General features: G+C 41.6%; 1 protein-coding gene across 1 annotated transcript in view; it reads right to left on the reverse strand.

The window, feature by feature from the left end:
* Nucleotides 1–10,972: 10,972 nt before the first annotated feature.
* The window catches only part of GXYLT2 (glucoside xylosyltransferase 2), an 82,945-nt gene continuing 77,750 nt past the window's right edge, over nucleotides 10,973–16,167 (reverse strand). Inside the window, exon 7 of the mRNA XM_081247669.1 lies at nucleotides 10,973–15,556. Coding sequence (XP_081103795.1) covers nucleotides 15,374–15,556 — 183 coding nt within the window. The 3' untranslated portion in view covers nucleotides 10,973–15,373. The remainder of the gene's footprint in view (nucleotides 15,557–16,167) is intronic.

Genomic DNA, 16,167 nt, shown 5'->3' on the forward strand with positions numbered 1-16,167 from the left:
AGTAGTAAGTACCGCCTGGGTGGATGCCTGCATGAAGTCTGACTGCAGTCATGGGGGTGCGCTTCAAACTCTGTGAACGAAATGGGAATTTATGAGGAGGGAAGGCTATGCCGTAGGATCAGGGATGCTCCGTTCTGGAGGCCAGGAGTCTGAGATCAGGAGGTAAGGCAGCCCACATTCCCTCTGGAGGGTCTAGGGAAGAGTCTGTTCTTTACCTCGGCATTCCTTGACGTGTGGCTGCATGCATCCCTCCCATCTCTGCCCCTGCAGTCACGTTGCCTCTTCTGTCTATCACTTCTCCCTTGACCTTACTCTTAAAAGGACACTAGTTATTGGATTAAGAGCCCATCTGGTTATCCAGGCTGATCCCCTCTGCTCAAGATTCTTAACTTAAATTACATGTACCAACACTCTTTTTCCCAGCAAGATAACAGTCACAGGTTCCAGAGATTAGGATGCAGACATAATCATTTTGGGGCTACCATTCAGCCCACTATAGGAATTAAACGATTTTTGTGGGAAGGTCCTTTGAAACTTTGTAAATATCCCATTTCTCATCAAATTTTCACTCCTGAGTTCTCGCCTCCATTGAGTTTCTTGGCTGAATTAATTATGACTATGATGGTTGCCAAATGGTGGTTTTGTAATTCCACCGTTCCTTTTACATTTATTAGTTGGCATCCTACCAAAAGGAAAGTGTCATCTCCTGTCATTTATTCATGTTTTATTTATAATAATTTAGACTTGCTGATTCCTATTTTATTCAATGGGTTATGATTCATTGCTATCATTATTTATTTTGATACCTAAATTGTCCTATACTTGGCCAGCGGGATCTTCTTCAAGCTGGCTTCTGCATCCTTTTGACATGTCCCCATCAGTCTTGGAGCACTTCTTTACTTGGGTTCAAAAAGGTATTCCAGGCTCATCTTGCATCTTCCTTCCCCAGCCTTGGAATTAGCCATTTCTCCAAGAAGTCCCAATTCCTTTTCGTGGAGAATGCTATTTAGAAAATTAGATGAGGCTGCTAGGGTGTTCATGACCATTCGGATGTCCTTGCTTCTAGGCCCTCCACATATATATTTATTTCTATATCTAGCTATATCCATCTATCCATCTATCTATCTATCTATCTATCTATAGATAGATAGATAGTGAAAACTATGAGTTCTCAGCTTCCAATTCCAATCCAACACAGGAGGGTTCACTCTAGTTTTCTCCCTTTCCATATACATAACTCTCCAACATTGAACCTGGCTGCCATTCTCCTCAATATAGTCTTTTATTCTATCAATCTCCCTGTTATGCAAGCGACCTAGCACCAGTCCCTTTAACAGTTGCCTCTCTCACCTGTCTTGGGCTCTGACACCCTGCACCAGGCTACTTCCCCCCACCCCCTTGCAAATTCCTGCTTTTCTTGGCCACACTTAACTGGTTTGAGACTGAATTATTCCAGAAGGAAGGGTAAATATTACTAGTATTTATAATGATAATAATAGTAATTTTAAACTTTTCAAATAACTGATAAATAATGTTTTATAAAGCAATTCACAGACTACAGGGCAAGCAAACCTCCCTTAAGATGCTCTCCCTCACCCAATACCCACCACAGCTAGATGGAGCTTTATGAATTTGTGGTAAATCTTTCCAGATGTTTATTAGGTGTTTACGTGTCTCACCTGTAGTATTACAACAGCCTCCAAATGTTCTCCTGCCTTCTGTCCTCGCCTTCCTACAATTTATTTTCAACACAGCAGCCAGGGTTTTTAATAAGAAGATCCGATCCTGCGCCAATCCCCTCATTCCACTCAGAGTAAAAGCCACAGTCCTTGCCCTGGGGCCTCTATGCACAGTCTGCCCCTCCCTCCCCCAACCTCCCCTGCCCCCAGCCCTTCTTCAAGCATTCGGGCCTCAGTGACCTCCATGATGTACTTTTTTTTTTTTTTTTTTTGCGGTACACAGGCCTCTCACTGTTGTGGCCTCTCCCGTTGCAGAGCACAGGCTCAGGACGCGCAGGCTCAGCGGCCATGGCTCATGGGCCCAGCCGCTCCGCGGCATGTGGGATCTTCCCGGACCAGAGCTCAAACCCGTGTCCCCCGCATTGGCAGGCGGATTCTTCACCACTGCACCACCAGGGAAGCTCAGGACTTGGCAAATCTTTTATTGCATTTTTATGCTGTTATTATTACCTGTGCTACTGCAAGCCTCCTCATGACCATTTCTCCAGGACACTAATTGTTGGAGAGGCACGTTTTTAATCAGCAGTGCCTATGGACTTCGTCAAACAGAGCTGTCACCTTCCGAAAGTATGTCACTGTACACCCACTTGTGGACTCAGTAATTTTTGTCTATCTGATGAGTATGAAAAATAATACCTCTGTGTTGTTTTTTGTTTCCAAGATGTATCTGTTAGTTGGAATATTTTTTCCCTCCTGCCAAGAGTGTAATTTCATCTTTTATTCCAACTCAGTCCCTAAAGACTTTCCAGACAACCCCAAATCACATTGATGGGCTCTATCTTCTGGGTTGTCACAAGCTATGTCACTTCTGCAATGGCCTAATTATATGTAGATTTTGTTAATGTCACCACCCAGAAGTGTGGAGTAGGAAAGTGGGAAAGGAGTCAGCCTTGATCAGCGAAGTCGCAGACTTAGAACATAAAGCTGAGCCCAGGAAATTCTGAGAGTGTGTATTTTATGCCAGAAACTGGTCTGTGGAGACTGTGGTAAGCAAGGCACAGTCTCCTGGACCTTACAGTCTAGTGGGACAGAGAAACGTAAAGGAAGTAGACAACTAAGTAAAGGCCCAGGATTTATAGATTGTAGTAAGTTCTAAGAAGGAAATATACAGGATAATATGGTATGAAAGCCATGTGGGGAAGCCACTTCGGGTGGGGTGATCAGGGGAGATCTCTCTGAAAGGTGATGTTTGGGTTGAGACTTGAAAATGAGCCATGTTGGGGAAGAGCTGAGAAAATTAAAGATGCAGAGGCTTTCAGACAGTAGGGGGGAAGATGTGTTCAGGGAAACTGGAGGAGGGTTGGAGAATGGTGGGTGAGGGAGAGCACAGCAAGGATAAGGAAGCCAGAATCTGGAAACTGTGATTCCTTCTAAGCCATGTTAACGACACTGGTTCTCATCTTTAGGGTGATAAAAAGTAGGATGTTTTAAGCAAGGAAATGGCATGCGCCAATGTGTGTTTGTCAAAATCACCATAGTTTCTTGTCTCGTCTTCCTTTCTAGGAGCGCCCAGTGCCTTGTCTTCTTTTGGGGTTTTTTTTGGTTTTTTGGGGGGTTTTTTTTGCAGTACACGGACCTCTCACTGTTGTGGCCTCTCCCGTTGTGGAGCACAGGCTCCGGACGCGCAGGCTCAGCGGCCATGGCTCACGGGCCCAGCCGCTCTGCAGCATGTGGGATCTTCCCGGACCGGGGCACGAACCCGTGTCCCCTGCATCGGCAGGCAGACTCTCAACCGCTGCGCCCCCAGGGAAGCCCTGCCTTCTCTTCTTTCAGGGATTTCCAGTTCCTGTCGTTTCCTCTAGCATCCTAAAATCTACAACTGATGACACACCACCTAGACTGTCATTCTCGTGGTTTGGAGTGAGTTAGCATTACTCGGGGAGCTTGATAAAAATGGGTATTCTAGGCCCTTACCCCAAAGATCCTAACTTAGTAGGCTGGAGGTAGGAGCCAGAAATCTCCATTTCATCAAACTCCCAGGTCAGTGGTTCTCACATCAGTCTGCATCAGAACTACCTGGAGGGCTTATGAAAACACAGATTACTGGGCCCCACTTGTAAAGTTTCTGATTCAGTAGGCCTGGAGTGGAGCCCCACAATCTTTGACTCTTCTTTGTTTGTTTAATTTTTAATTTTGTCTGCGTTGGGTCTTCGGTGCTGCACATGGTCTTCCTCTAGCTGCAGCGAGCGCGGGCTACTCTTCATTGCAGTGCACGGGCTTCTCATTGTGGTGGCTTCCCTTGTTGCAGAGCATAGACTCTAGGCACGCAGGCTTCAGTAGTTGCAGCATGTGGGCTCAGTAGTTGCAGCATGTGGGCCCTAGAGCGCAGGCTCAGTAGTTGTGGCATGTGGGCTTAGTTGCACCATGGCACGCGGGATCTTCCTGGACCAGGGATCGAACCCGTGTTCCCTGCATTGGCAGGCGGATTCTTAACCATTGCGCACCAGGGAAGCTCCCCCAGAATCTTCATTTCTAACAAGTTCCCAAGTAATATTGATGCTACTGGTCCAGGGACCATGTTTTAAGAACCACGGTCCAGGGTGATTCTAATAAAGGTGATCCCTGGGACCACACTTTGAGAAACACAGGCCCAGGGACTAAAGCTAATCTTGCTACTATTCCATAAGTGTTCTTCCTAATATCTCCCAGCCTCTCTGACCTCATCTTGGTCCACCCACTCTCTGCACTAGGCCAACCCCTAGCATTCTTTGCTCTTGGCACAGAAAAGTTCTCATCATTGCTAGAACTTGTCATAACTGTGCACTTGCTGGCCTTTGCACATGCTGTTCCTTCTCCTTGTAATGCCCTTCCCCCAAGCATTCCCTTTAGACCCTGCTCAAATGTTATCCCTTCTGTGTTGAGTGTTCCCCAGGATTGCCTGACACTTTGTACATATCTCTAACATAGGAGCATGAAAACTTTTTTGACCAAAACCAGTAGAAAAAATTCATTTTATATTGCAACCCAATAAACATATACTGATATATTACATAAAATTAACATACAATTTTATAAAATAATACTTACCTTAACATGCACTCTGCTATTCTATTTTTTTTTAAGTTGGCTGTGACTTTTTAAATTGATTGTGGTATGAAACACACAGCTTTGGGGGCTTCCCTGGCGCAGTGGTTAAGAATCCGCCTGCCAAAGCAGGGGACACGGGTTCGATCCTTGGTCCGGGAATATCCCACATGCCACAGAGCAACTAAGCCCGTGTGCCACAACTACTGAAGCCCACATGCCTAGAGCCCGTGCTCCACAACAAGAGAAGCCACTGCAATGAGAAGCCCGCGCAGTGCAACAAAGAGTCGCGCCTGCTCAAGGCAACTGGAGAAAGCCCACTTGCAGCAACAAAGACCCAACACAGCCATAAATAAATAATAAAAATTTAAAATGGGCAAAAGGTTTGAACAGACTTTTTACCAGTGAAAACATATGAATGTCAAAAAAACACATGAAAGGATGCTAAACGTCATTAGTCACTAGGAAAATGCAACTTAAAACCACGTGAGATACCACTTCATACTCACTAGACTGGTGAAAATTAAAAAGATTGTCCACATAATCTTGGCAAGCACGTGGAGAAACAGGAACTGCTAGTGAAAATGTAAGTGGTACAACCAACCTGGAAAACAGTTTAGCAGTTTCTTGAAAAGTTAAACATACATTTACCATAGAGCTCAGACATTCCAATCCTAAATTTTACCTAACAGAAATGGAAAAATATGTCGAAAGACATGTTCGAGAATGTCCATAACAGCTTTATTTGTAATAGCCAAAAACTGGAGACAAGCAAATCCATCAATAGGAGGATGAAATAAAAAGGAATGAACTGGGCTTCCCCAGTGGCGCAGTGGTGGAGAGTCCGCCTGCCGATGCGGGGGACGTGGGTTCATGCCCCAGTCCGGGAATATCCCACATGCCGCGGAGCGGCTGGGCCCGTGAGCCATGGTCGCTGAGCCTGCGCGTCCGGAGCCTGTGCTCCGCAACGGGAGAGGCCACAACAGTGAGAGGCCCGTGTACCACAAAAAAAAAAAAAAAAAAGAACTATGGATACATGCAATAATATGGATGAATCTCAATGATGTTGAGTGAAAAAAGCCAAGCAAAAAGAGTACATGATGTATGATTCCTTTTATGTAAAATCCTAGAACATGCAAACTCATGTTTAGTAACAAGAATTAGATCAACAGGTAGCTGGGAACAGGGGTGGAGGAACAGATGGATTGAAAGGGGTATGAAAAGACTATTAGGGGTGATGGAACTATTTGTTATCTTGACTGTGAAGATGGTTTCAAGGGAGCATACATAAGTTACAATCAATCAAGTTGTACCTTTTAAATATAAGTAGTTTATTGCATTTCAATTATACCCTAACAAAGTTGTACAAAAATATTAATGAGTAGCTAAACACAAGTCATAAATGCAAAAACAAAACAAAAATCCTAGTCTAAAATGTGATGCATTTAAAGTGCATAGCTTAAAAAGGAAAATAATGGATAATAGAATTCAAAGCATTTGGGGATCTAAGCTGGGGGAGAGGGAGGAGGACAAGGAAGAAGAAGAATTCTCATAATAAGTAAAATAAGATCATAAGCATTACTGAAATTCAATTACTTTACTCATATAAAAAAATTACCAGTTGCAGATGATGAAACACAGATTTCAGTACAGTGGGGCCCAAATCCAAGGAAAGGCTGGTCGAAGAGTGGGGAAGTGAGACAGAGAAGGGAAGGAAGCCGGTAAAGAATATATTATCAAGGAAGTTACTAGTGTGGGCAGTCTGAACTTGCTCCCAGTGTAGAATTCTGGGATGGAACTCCAGAACAGACAACTAAGAGTTGAGAGGCAAAGGAGGTGGGGTATTAATCCACCAATTCCCGTCACTCAATGGTTGAGAGCTACTTCCAGATGTGTTAATTTTCCAACACTTCCAGCCTGCCCATAGGCAAGTAGAGCAGGCTGCAGTGGAAAAGGAGAGTCTTCAGGCAGAGAGTCACAGGGGCTGGAAATTAGATTCTAAGCTGGCATTCATGGAAATAATGCGTGTTAAGGAAATAAGGCAGGGCATGCTGTGCTGGTCATCCATTACATGCCACATACTGTGGTATTTAAATAGACAGCAACCTTAAGAAGCTGACATTTCAACATGTAATACACCAACTATTTTCCTAATTAGTTCTTGACTTTATCTAAATTTCATCTCAACTGAACACAAACTCTTAATTTTATGTTGACTTTCTCCTAAATCACCATGCACATGCAAAGAACAGCAGAATATCAGGGGAACCATTATAAATAGCTATCAAGTTTTAAACTTGATTTTTTTTTTTTGCAGTACGTGGACCTCTCACTGTTGTGGCCTCTCCCATTGCGGAGCACAGGCTCCGGATGCGCAGGCTCAGGGGCCATGGCTCACAGGCCCAGCCGCTCCGAGGCATGGGGATCTTCCTGGACCGGGGCACGAACCTGTGTCCCCCACATCGGCAGGTGGACTCTCAACCACTGCGCCACCAGGGAAGCCCTAAACTTGATTTTTAAAATATTTATTTATGTATTTATTTATTTATTTTGGCTGCACCAGGTCTTAGTTGCAGCACTCAGATCTTCCTTGCAGCATGTGGGATCTTTTTAGATGTGGCATGCGGGTGACATGCAGACTTCTTAGCTGCAACATGCAAACTCTTAGTTGAAGCATGCATGTGGGATTTAGTTCCCCGAACCTGGGCCTCTGCACTGGGACTGAAGTCTTACCCACTGGACCACCAGGAAAGTCCCCTTGATGTTTTGACCCAAGTTGACAATACCATTTTTTGGCTGCACGCAGAGACAATGTATTTTTCCAAAGATGGAATGATTCTATTGAAATGACATGAAAATTTTATGGCTGGAATCCTAGAAGGATGTGTAGTTTTCAGTAAAATATTAATGAAAAAAAGCATTTTAGAGTAACACATTTCCCTTGACATCAATTAAGCCTCTGAATCCAGAGCTATTTCTGGATTTTTCACTTACATGAGCCAATACATGCTCTCTCCCTCTATATCAATTTAAGTTGTATTTGCTGTCACTTGCAATTTAAAAAGTTTTTAACTAATACAGAAATTGGCACCAGGAGTGGGGTTGTTTCCAGGCAGCCAAAATCCCACAAATGTCCACAACAGAGACATAAAAGAGAGATTACACGAACACAGAGCATTCAGGTAGAAAGGAACTTAAGCACTGTCTGACCCAACCAAGTCATTTTATGGGCAAGTAAATAAATTTCCAAGAAATTAAATAAATAAATATACTTTTAGTTAATGATACTTTAGAGAATGGGTTATTATAACCCAGCACCCTGAACATTTGTAGGAGAAACAGTTTTTGGAAACAACACTCAAAATAAGTATAGTGTGTGGGCCTCCCTGGTGGCGCAGTGGCTGAGAGTCCGCCTGCCGATGCAGGGGATACGGGTTCGTGCCCCGGTCCGGGAGGATCCCACATGCCGTGGAGCGGCTGGGCCCGTGAGCCATGGCCGCTGGGCCTGCGCGTCCGGAGCCTGTGCTCTGCAGCGGGAGAGGCCACAACAGTGAGAGGCCCGCGTACCGCAAAAAGAAAAAAAAAAAAAAAAAAATTATAGTGTGTTACAAAGCTTCACTGACAGGAACTGGTCCCAGTTCATGGTGCAGCAGAATCACTTTACTTCTTTTCAGTAAATATTTTTGGAGCACCAGAAATGTATCAGCCATTGAGTTAGGTGATGCACATAGAGCAGGGGAAAAGAACACCAAGGACTGTACCCTCAAAGAACTTTGTATCTAGTGGGAAAGGCAGTCAATTAACTCAGAGTTTCACGCAAATAAGTATTGTTGCTGTGATAACACATACCGCAAAGACAAAGGCCAGGATTATATGAGGGAATATAAGAGGCAGAACTGCCTTTATGTAGGGGATCCAGGGAACCTTCCACAAGGAAAGGATATTTAAATCGATACCTGAAGGATAGTAGAATTTGCCAGGTGAAATTTCTAGGGTAAATGATTCCAAGCATGTGCAAAGCCCCCTGATGGGAAAGAGCTCGGCTTCCTAAAGGAACAGAAAAACAAATTAGCATAAGTGAACATTAGCGAACTGAGGGAGAACTCAAATGAAACCAGGGAGATCGGTAGGAGGTAGATACACAGGGACTTCCTGAGAACTTCGGACGCTATTCTAGGAGCAAAGGGGAAACACTGAGGAGCTTTACACAGGGTGGGGATGGGTTAGGGTTTGGAGGGGACCAGACTGAATGGAGGGGACCAGACTGAATGCAGAGAAATAAGAAAGGCATTAGAACAACAATCCAGCTCAGAGAAGAGAGGAATCCAGGGAGTAGTGGTTTGAGTGGAGACAACAGTGAAAATAGAGGAATTTCTGACTGACTCAGTGAATATTCTGGAGGTAGAAGCAATACACTTTTTTTTTTTTTTTTGGTACTAGTTTGAGTTGTTTGTGCTGTCACTTGCAATTTGAAGAGATGTACAGAAATCGGTATCAGGAGTGGGCTGCGTCAATGGGGGTGTGACGATGTAGTGATGAGGGTGATGTGAAATGTGACAGAGGGCGAAAAAAGTAATGAGCAGGTTTCTAGGATAAGGCAGGGGGTGGACTGGTGACACTGACTGACTTAGGGAACCATGAAGGAGGAGAAGAAGGGGGAACATTATGAGATCATGATCAAGGACAGGAGGGCTACTTGTAAGCTATGAAGAGCTAAAGGGTGTGATAGGAACCAAACAGAAACAGGATAGCTTTGGGAACCGTAAAACTACTGAAGCCAGAGATTTTCAAACTTTTCCACCTATGTTCCTCTAAAAAGACAAGGAAGGCAGGACTTCAGCATGTGGACCCTCTGGTAAGTAAACATCTGACCCCATAGCAGACTAATAAATAAAAATGCCATTTTTAAAAAATGTATTTGTTTGTTTTGGCTGCGTTGGGTCTTCACTGCTGTGCACGGGCTTTCTCTAGTTGCGTGAGTGGGGGCTACTCTTCTTTGTGGAGCACAGGCTCTAGGCACGCGGGCTTCAGTAGCTGTGGCACGCGGGCTCAGTAGTTGTGGCTCGCGGGCTTAGTTGCTCCACAGCATGTGGGATCTTCCCGGACCAGGTCTCAAACCCGTGTCCCCTGCATTGGCAGGCGGATTCTTAACCACTGCGCCACCAGGGAAGTCCCTAAAAATGCCATTTTTTTTCAATATGATACTCTTTAAGAAATCCATCAGCCATGTATATACTGGAGGTAAGGGGGCCACAAACAAGGAATTTTTAGAATCTTGGAATTTCATGTTTTTGTGTTTGTTCCTCACAACAACCTATGAGGAATCCTTGTCCTGTTCTAGTAAGTGGGAAGTCTGAAGCACAAAGATGGTCAAAACGGTTGCCTAGGTCACATGCAGGCAGAAAATGGTGGAACTAGGATTTAAAGTTAATGTTGTCTAAATATAGTACCTGACTCTCATATCTCACATAATAATTTGATGTGGGTTCCCAGTTATTCCAGAAAACCATATCCAAATACCTTAGCATTTTAAAAAGTTTTAAAATAGGAGGAGGAAACTCAGTAGATGAACAGAATACCTTGTGCTGATTTTTAAGAGTCTAGGTATTGGGGGGAAAAAACCTTTATGTAGGGGCTTCCCTGGTGGCGCAGTGGTTGAGAGTCTGCCTGCCGATTCAGGGGACGCTGGTTCGTGCCCCGGTCCGGGAAGATCCCACATGCCGAGGAGCGGCTGGGCCCGTGAGCCATGGCTGCTGAGCCTGCACGTCCAGAGCCTGTGCTCAACAACGACCATAACAGTGAGAGGCCCGCGTACCGCAAAAAAAAAAAAAAAAAAAAAAAACTTTATGTAGACTCAAAACCCTTGGTATGTTATTTTTGATTATGTTAGTAGCTAACAAGTCAGGTTCAATTTTGCTGAATAAAATATAAGAACGCAAGAACTAATTTCACATTTTCCAAATTTTCTTCATTGTATCTCAAACACCAGACACCTTTAAAGACAAATAACATAATTTATAGTGTGGTATTTTATAAACAAAGAAGATTTTTAATGATTTTTCGCAATAGGCTAAACTACTTGCTAAACCAAATATCTCTTTAATAGCTGGAACGACTTAAATATTACTATTTAATATTAGAAAATCTTAAACTTGAGATCTTACAAAAGAAAAGTAACACACTTCCAAAATAACACCAAAAGACAAGACTTTTTAAAAAGCTTTTAATTAAAAAAAAGTAAAACAGGAGATGGCATTTAAAAAGACAAGATAGTAATTAAATCATAATACTTATGTTCCTTTTAATTTGCTGTAATAATTCCTTTTCTTTGGAGTGTTCTTTCATATGCTCATTTTGTCCCAAAGAAAAATCACTAAAAAATAAGTTTTCCAACATAAAAAATGCATTCAGGTTCTCCTTGGGAGCTATAAACAATTGGTGCACTTTTCAGTGACAACACAAACATGTAAAACTGATGAAGCAGAAATTGCACCTGATTCTTACATGTTCATGCATATGGTGATACAAACAAAGTGCTTTATCTTGAAGACTCAAGAGAATATTTCCAGTTTTGACCTGTGAAAATTTCTCTGTTTGCCAGAGAAATCTCATCAGCTTTTTAAATGCCAGCACGGCAATTGTGAAATGATTTCACCTAAGGTGTCACCATCTATGATTCTTCAATTCACAGAGCACAAATAGATGCTGGGTCTTTCTTTAAAAAGCATGTGAGGGGTGTGTGTGTGTGTGTGTCTGTACGTATTGTGTAATTTTTTTTTAATTTTTGGAAAATTCTCATCCTAAAGATCTGATTTTAGGATTAGAAGTTAGTTCTGCCTGCACAGGGATCCCCAAGTGCTCTGGCTCTGCCACTAATGCCAAGCATCTTGGTACCACTGAGAAGCTAACATCAAAGACAGGAAGGGAAAGGAAAAATGAAAAAGAGGAAGATGAAAAAGTAGGAGAGAAACAGAAACATAAAAAAGCTTGCTTACCATACTAATAAATGAGGAGATAATGATTTGTACTCTCATGGCATTCAACATATTTCTGAATTCAACATATTTCTGAATTCAGTCATGAAATCATATTCATTTTGGTTTATCCAATACATGTGATTTATCTTTTTTGTATAAGTATCAGGCAATATTTATACATGACCCTAAATCTGTATATATGTTGTGGCATCTTCAGGATGGGTTGGAGTGATTATTCCATTATTGGATCACTATTTTGTGACTGTGAGTAAGGTTTTGTACAGTTTGCTTGTTTTATAAACACCATAACTGCAATGAAATAAATACTCACAAACTTCTATACGTCCGTATAAATATCCATTTCAATAATAAATTCAGTAAAAGTCACAATTTGCAGTGGACACACTGAATATGGAATAGACATTTCAAATAAATAGTTAAGCTTGGAGCAATATACCCTAAATGCTAAATTGTCTTGGAAGTTGAAAGAAAACTTAGATTTTCTAGCCAGTTAATTTTTCAAATACTGGAATTTCTGATGTAAGTCAGAATTCCAGAGATTTATATTGGGAAAAGAAAAACTCAGCAAGAAAAATATGGTCAGCATCTCTAGTGACCCTGCTATTGAAAGTTCTAATATCCATGCACACAAAAATACTACACTTTGCTATTAGAAAGTGTTCTTTCATTCTCCAGTGGAACTCTGTAGCCATGTCTTAAACAGAATTTTAAAGGAAACAAGGAGAGGACAGGAGAAGATAGGAGGACAGAAGAGACCCAGTCTCATGGTCGTCCCACAGATTCGATGTGCCATAGGGGGCAACGTAACCTCTGGCAAACTTCAGACCACAGACTGCATGTTTCAGGGGTCCACTGAATTAAAATTGTGGTTTTCATATTTCAAAGGCGCTAATGTAGTAGCTTTCTGGAAATTATCACAAGCAGAGAAAATACTGCCTCATGGCAACATCCTAACTATAAAACATAATTAGCACTTTTTGGCATGGGGATTAGAAGATCAGAGTTTTTCTAAATTCTCCACCGAACTCACCTAACATTTCAGGATACAGCAAAGGAATTCCCAGGCAGAAAACCACACCAAATTCTAAGGTTTCACAGTCTCATAATGCATCATTCTAGAATGTTCTAGAGTTCTATCACTGACCTTTGCTGGAAATCCTATTGTGCATCTTCAGACTAGAACCCCCAATTGAGAGTTGTGGGTAAACCTGACTCTCATAAAAGACAAGGAATCGCTGTACGCCATGTCTTTACAAGCAGATTTTTTGTGGGACTTGCCAAAGGAGGAAAGGAACTTCTTTCGGTCTGTGAGCCACCAGCAAATCTGAGTGACATCTGTGGGGTTTGCTGGCTGTGCCGAACAAGTAGAAAGAAAACTGGAACGGAAGTCAGGGAATCATCTTCACATCCTGGCTCTTTCACCAAAATCCTATTTGTGGGATACAGAATGCATTTTCCCAGTCCAAAACACAATCCCGAAATTCCCCCCACATGCTTTAGAAATCAAATAATGAATGATGTCATCACCTTCAGTGGTAAAATGAGGAAACAGAAAATACAACAGCAAAGATAAGAGTTTCACATCATAATGGCAATTTCCCTTAACAAAAATAACAAACCACAGGTCACCCAACTTATCAAAAGGAAAGTATGGGTATTACTCAACCATTTTAAATTTACATTTGTTACTACCATAATGGTGCTGCATACTAATATTGATTGACACCTATATATTCTTTGGTAGTGCTGAGACTTTCATTTTTTTTTTTTCAGGGTAAGACTTTTTCTGCTGTTGTAGAACCTGTGATATCCTACTGGATTCCAATATATCGGGCACCATATTTGCATTTACCAGACAAAAATGTTCCTCTTCTACTTTCAGACCACTGTCTACATACATATGATGAAAAATATGTAATATTTTTGGTTTTCAAAAATGTCTCTGGGGAACGGGATGTAGCTTATACACATCTGTGCGTCTGATAGAACAGTAATTATATGGACTATATTTGTTTCTTTGTATTACAATTTCCTTATTTGCCCAGTGGAGATGGTACAAGCCCCTACTAAGTTCACTAAGTTGTTGCAAACATCAAGGAGATCATTTACGCACACGTTTTTTGAGATAAATAAAGCATTATGCAAAATGCCCTTATGCTAATAGCAGCTACAGGAGCAACTAGGGATTAACTTTGAGTCCTTTGGGGAAAGAATACCGAACTTCCTCTACTGTAGCTAGGTGATAAGACACACCTTGGCTATCAGCCAGATAACCCTAGAGAAGCAAAAAAAAAATTTGAGAGAGCTTTCTAAGGCTGGTGGGAAGATGAATTTTCTTGCCAGTGGAATCCACTGAACTGTTTATTTGTACACATTACATTCCAAGTCGGCCTTTAATTTCCACCTATTGCCCAAGAGTTTAAAGAGAGAAGGCCACACCTACTAAAGAGATAAAATGCTTTTGTCTCTGGGTCAGCACAAAATCACATCTCTGCTAAATAGACCGCTTAGGTTTAACACAATTACTGAATTTCCTTTCAGAAGCTGTGGCTGCATAGACATGTCTTACGATTTGGAAAAATCTGAACAGTTTTTCTTAAAAAACACCCCCAGATATGCTTCATCCTTTATCACTGCCCAATTAGCTAAAATCCGAATGCTTCTCCCCGATGTATTTTTTTGAAGTAGAAAAGGATAGCTTTATTGCTTTGCCAGGCAAAGGGGGATACGGCAGGCTCCTGCCTTGAAAAACTATGTGTCCCCACCCCAGAGGATTTGATGAGGGGTTTTATGACAATGGTGAGGTGGGACCTCTGACAAGATTAGGGTGTGAGCAGGGCTTGTGCTCCCTTAATCTCGTCTCAGGTGGTCGGTCTACTAATCTTGATCTCTGTCCCAGACGTATTTTAAATAAAGCGTTGTAGACATCATCATTTCGTCTAAATTTTTAGTCTCCTACATAAAAATCTCAGCATAGGGTCCCACTTTCACTTAGACTACCTGTTTTAGATACATGTTTATACGATGGAAAAGACAACCCGCAAGTAAATATAGAAGTAGGGAAAAAAAGGCTAGAAGGGACTACACTAAAATAAAAATCTTTTTCCCTGGTTGATAGGATTATGGCTAATCTCATCTTGATTTTGGTCCAATGACCTATATATTCTCTATAAGTTTTAAAAATTTGTTTTACAACAAGCATGTATTACTTTTATAACAAGGGGTGGGGCGAACCCATTGCATAGAAAGAGTCTCAAGAAAAGTGGATAAAATGTGCCACATCAGATGCCACTGATATTGCCTCAGACACTTGGGAATCAGAAGGTTCACAAGAGTTCCTTTTCACAGGTAGCTCAACCTACTTCAACAATGTTAAGTGAGCAATAATATCATTTTTTTTTAAAAAAACAGAGAGATAAATAGCACTTTAGAAAAAAATTAAAGCATATTTCCATTCAGGGGCAACTGATTTAGCAACACTTAACAAGTCTTTTTAAACTTCGTTGTCATAGAGCACCATGAAATATTCACATAAAAGAGATCCAGGCAGCTTGAAGATGAGTATTTCCTCGTTCATGAGATGCCTAATTGACTTGCGACAACAGGAAATACTCAGCGCCTCTGGTTCGGGCCAACATGGATGATGACATGTTTCTCATAAGCCCTTTTCATGGTTTTCTCAATTTGCTTCAGAAAAACTTGTGGGATTCGTCCACATAGAGTGTGCACAGTCTCCAAAAACTTCAGCTGAAGAGGGTAATACATGGATTGAAAGAGATTGTCTTGAAAGGGAAACTGAAAGATGAGTTAAAAATAAAAAAAAAGAAAAGTGTATTTTAGTTACTGAAATGCCATTTAAAACGCAAATAACTTACTGAGAAATGACACAGGGTATTACTGTAAGCATGCAGGCACAGCTTGGTACGTTTTTAGATACAGAGGAAGGGACCTCCCAGGACCGAGGTTCAAATCCTGATTCAAGGTTCAAATCCTGATTCAGTCCTGTGCAACCCCAGGCAATCACTTACCCTTTTGGGGCCTGTCTCTTTACCTCTTAAAAAAAAAAAAAAAAAAAAAATGATGAGTTATTTGGGTTCTAAAAGCTCTTAAAATCTAAGAGTGAAGTATATTTTCCAGGTCAGGGATATCCTATAGCATGCCCTTGCTGAGTAGACGCAAGACTCAAGTATAAACAACAAGGTCCTACTGTATAGCACAGGAAACTATGTTCAATATCCTGTGACAAACCCCAGAATGGAAAAGAATATGAAAAAGAATACATGTATGTATAACTGAGTTACTTTGGTGTACAGAAGAAATTAACACAACATTGTAAATCAACTATACTTCAATGAAATTTTTAAAAAAGACTCAAGTAGATACTTGAAATCTACTACAATAAAACA

Source organism: Mesoplodon bidens (assembly GCF_964165515.1).
Source record: "Mesoplodon bidens genome assembly, chromosome: 10".
NCBI classification, from domain to species: domain Eukaryota; kingdom Metazoa; phylum Chordata; class Mammalia; order Artiodactyla; family Ziphiidae; genus Mesoplodon; species Mesoplodon bidens.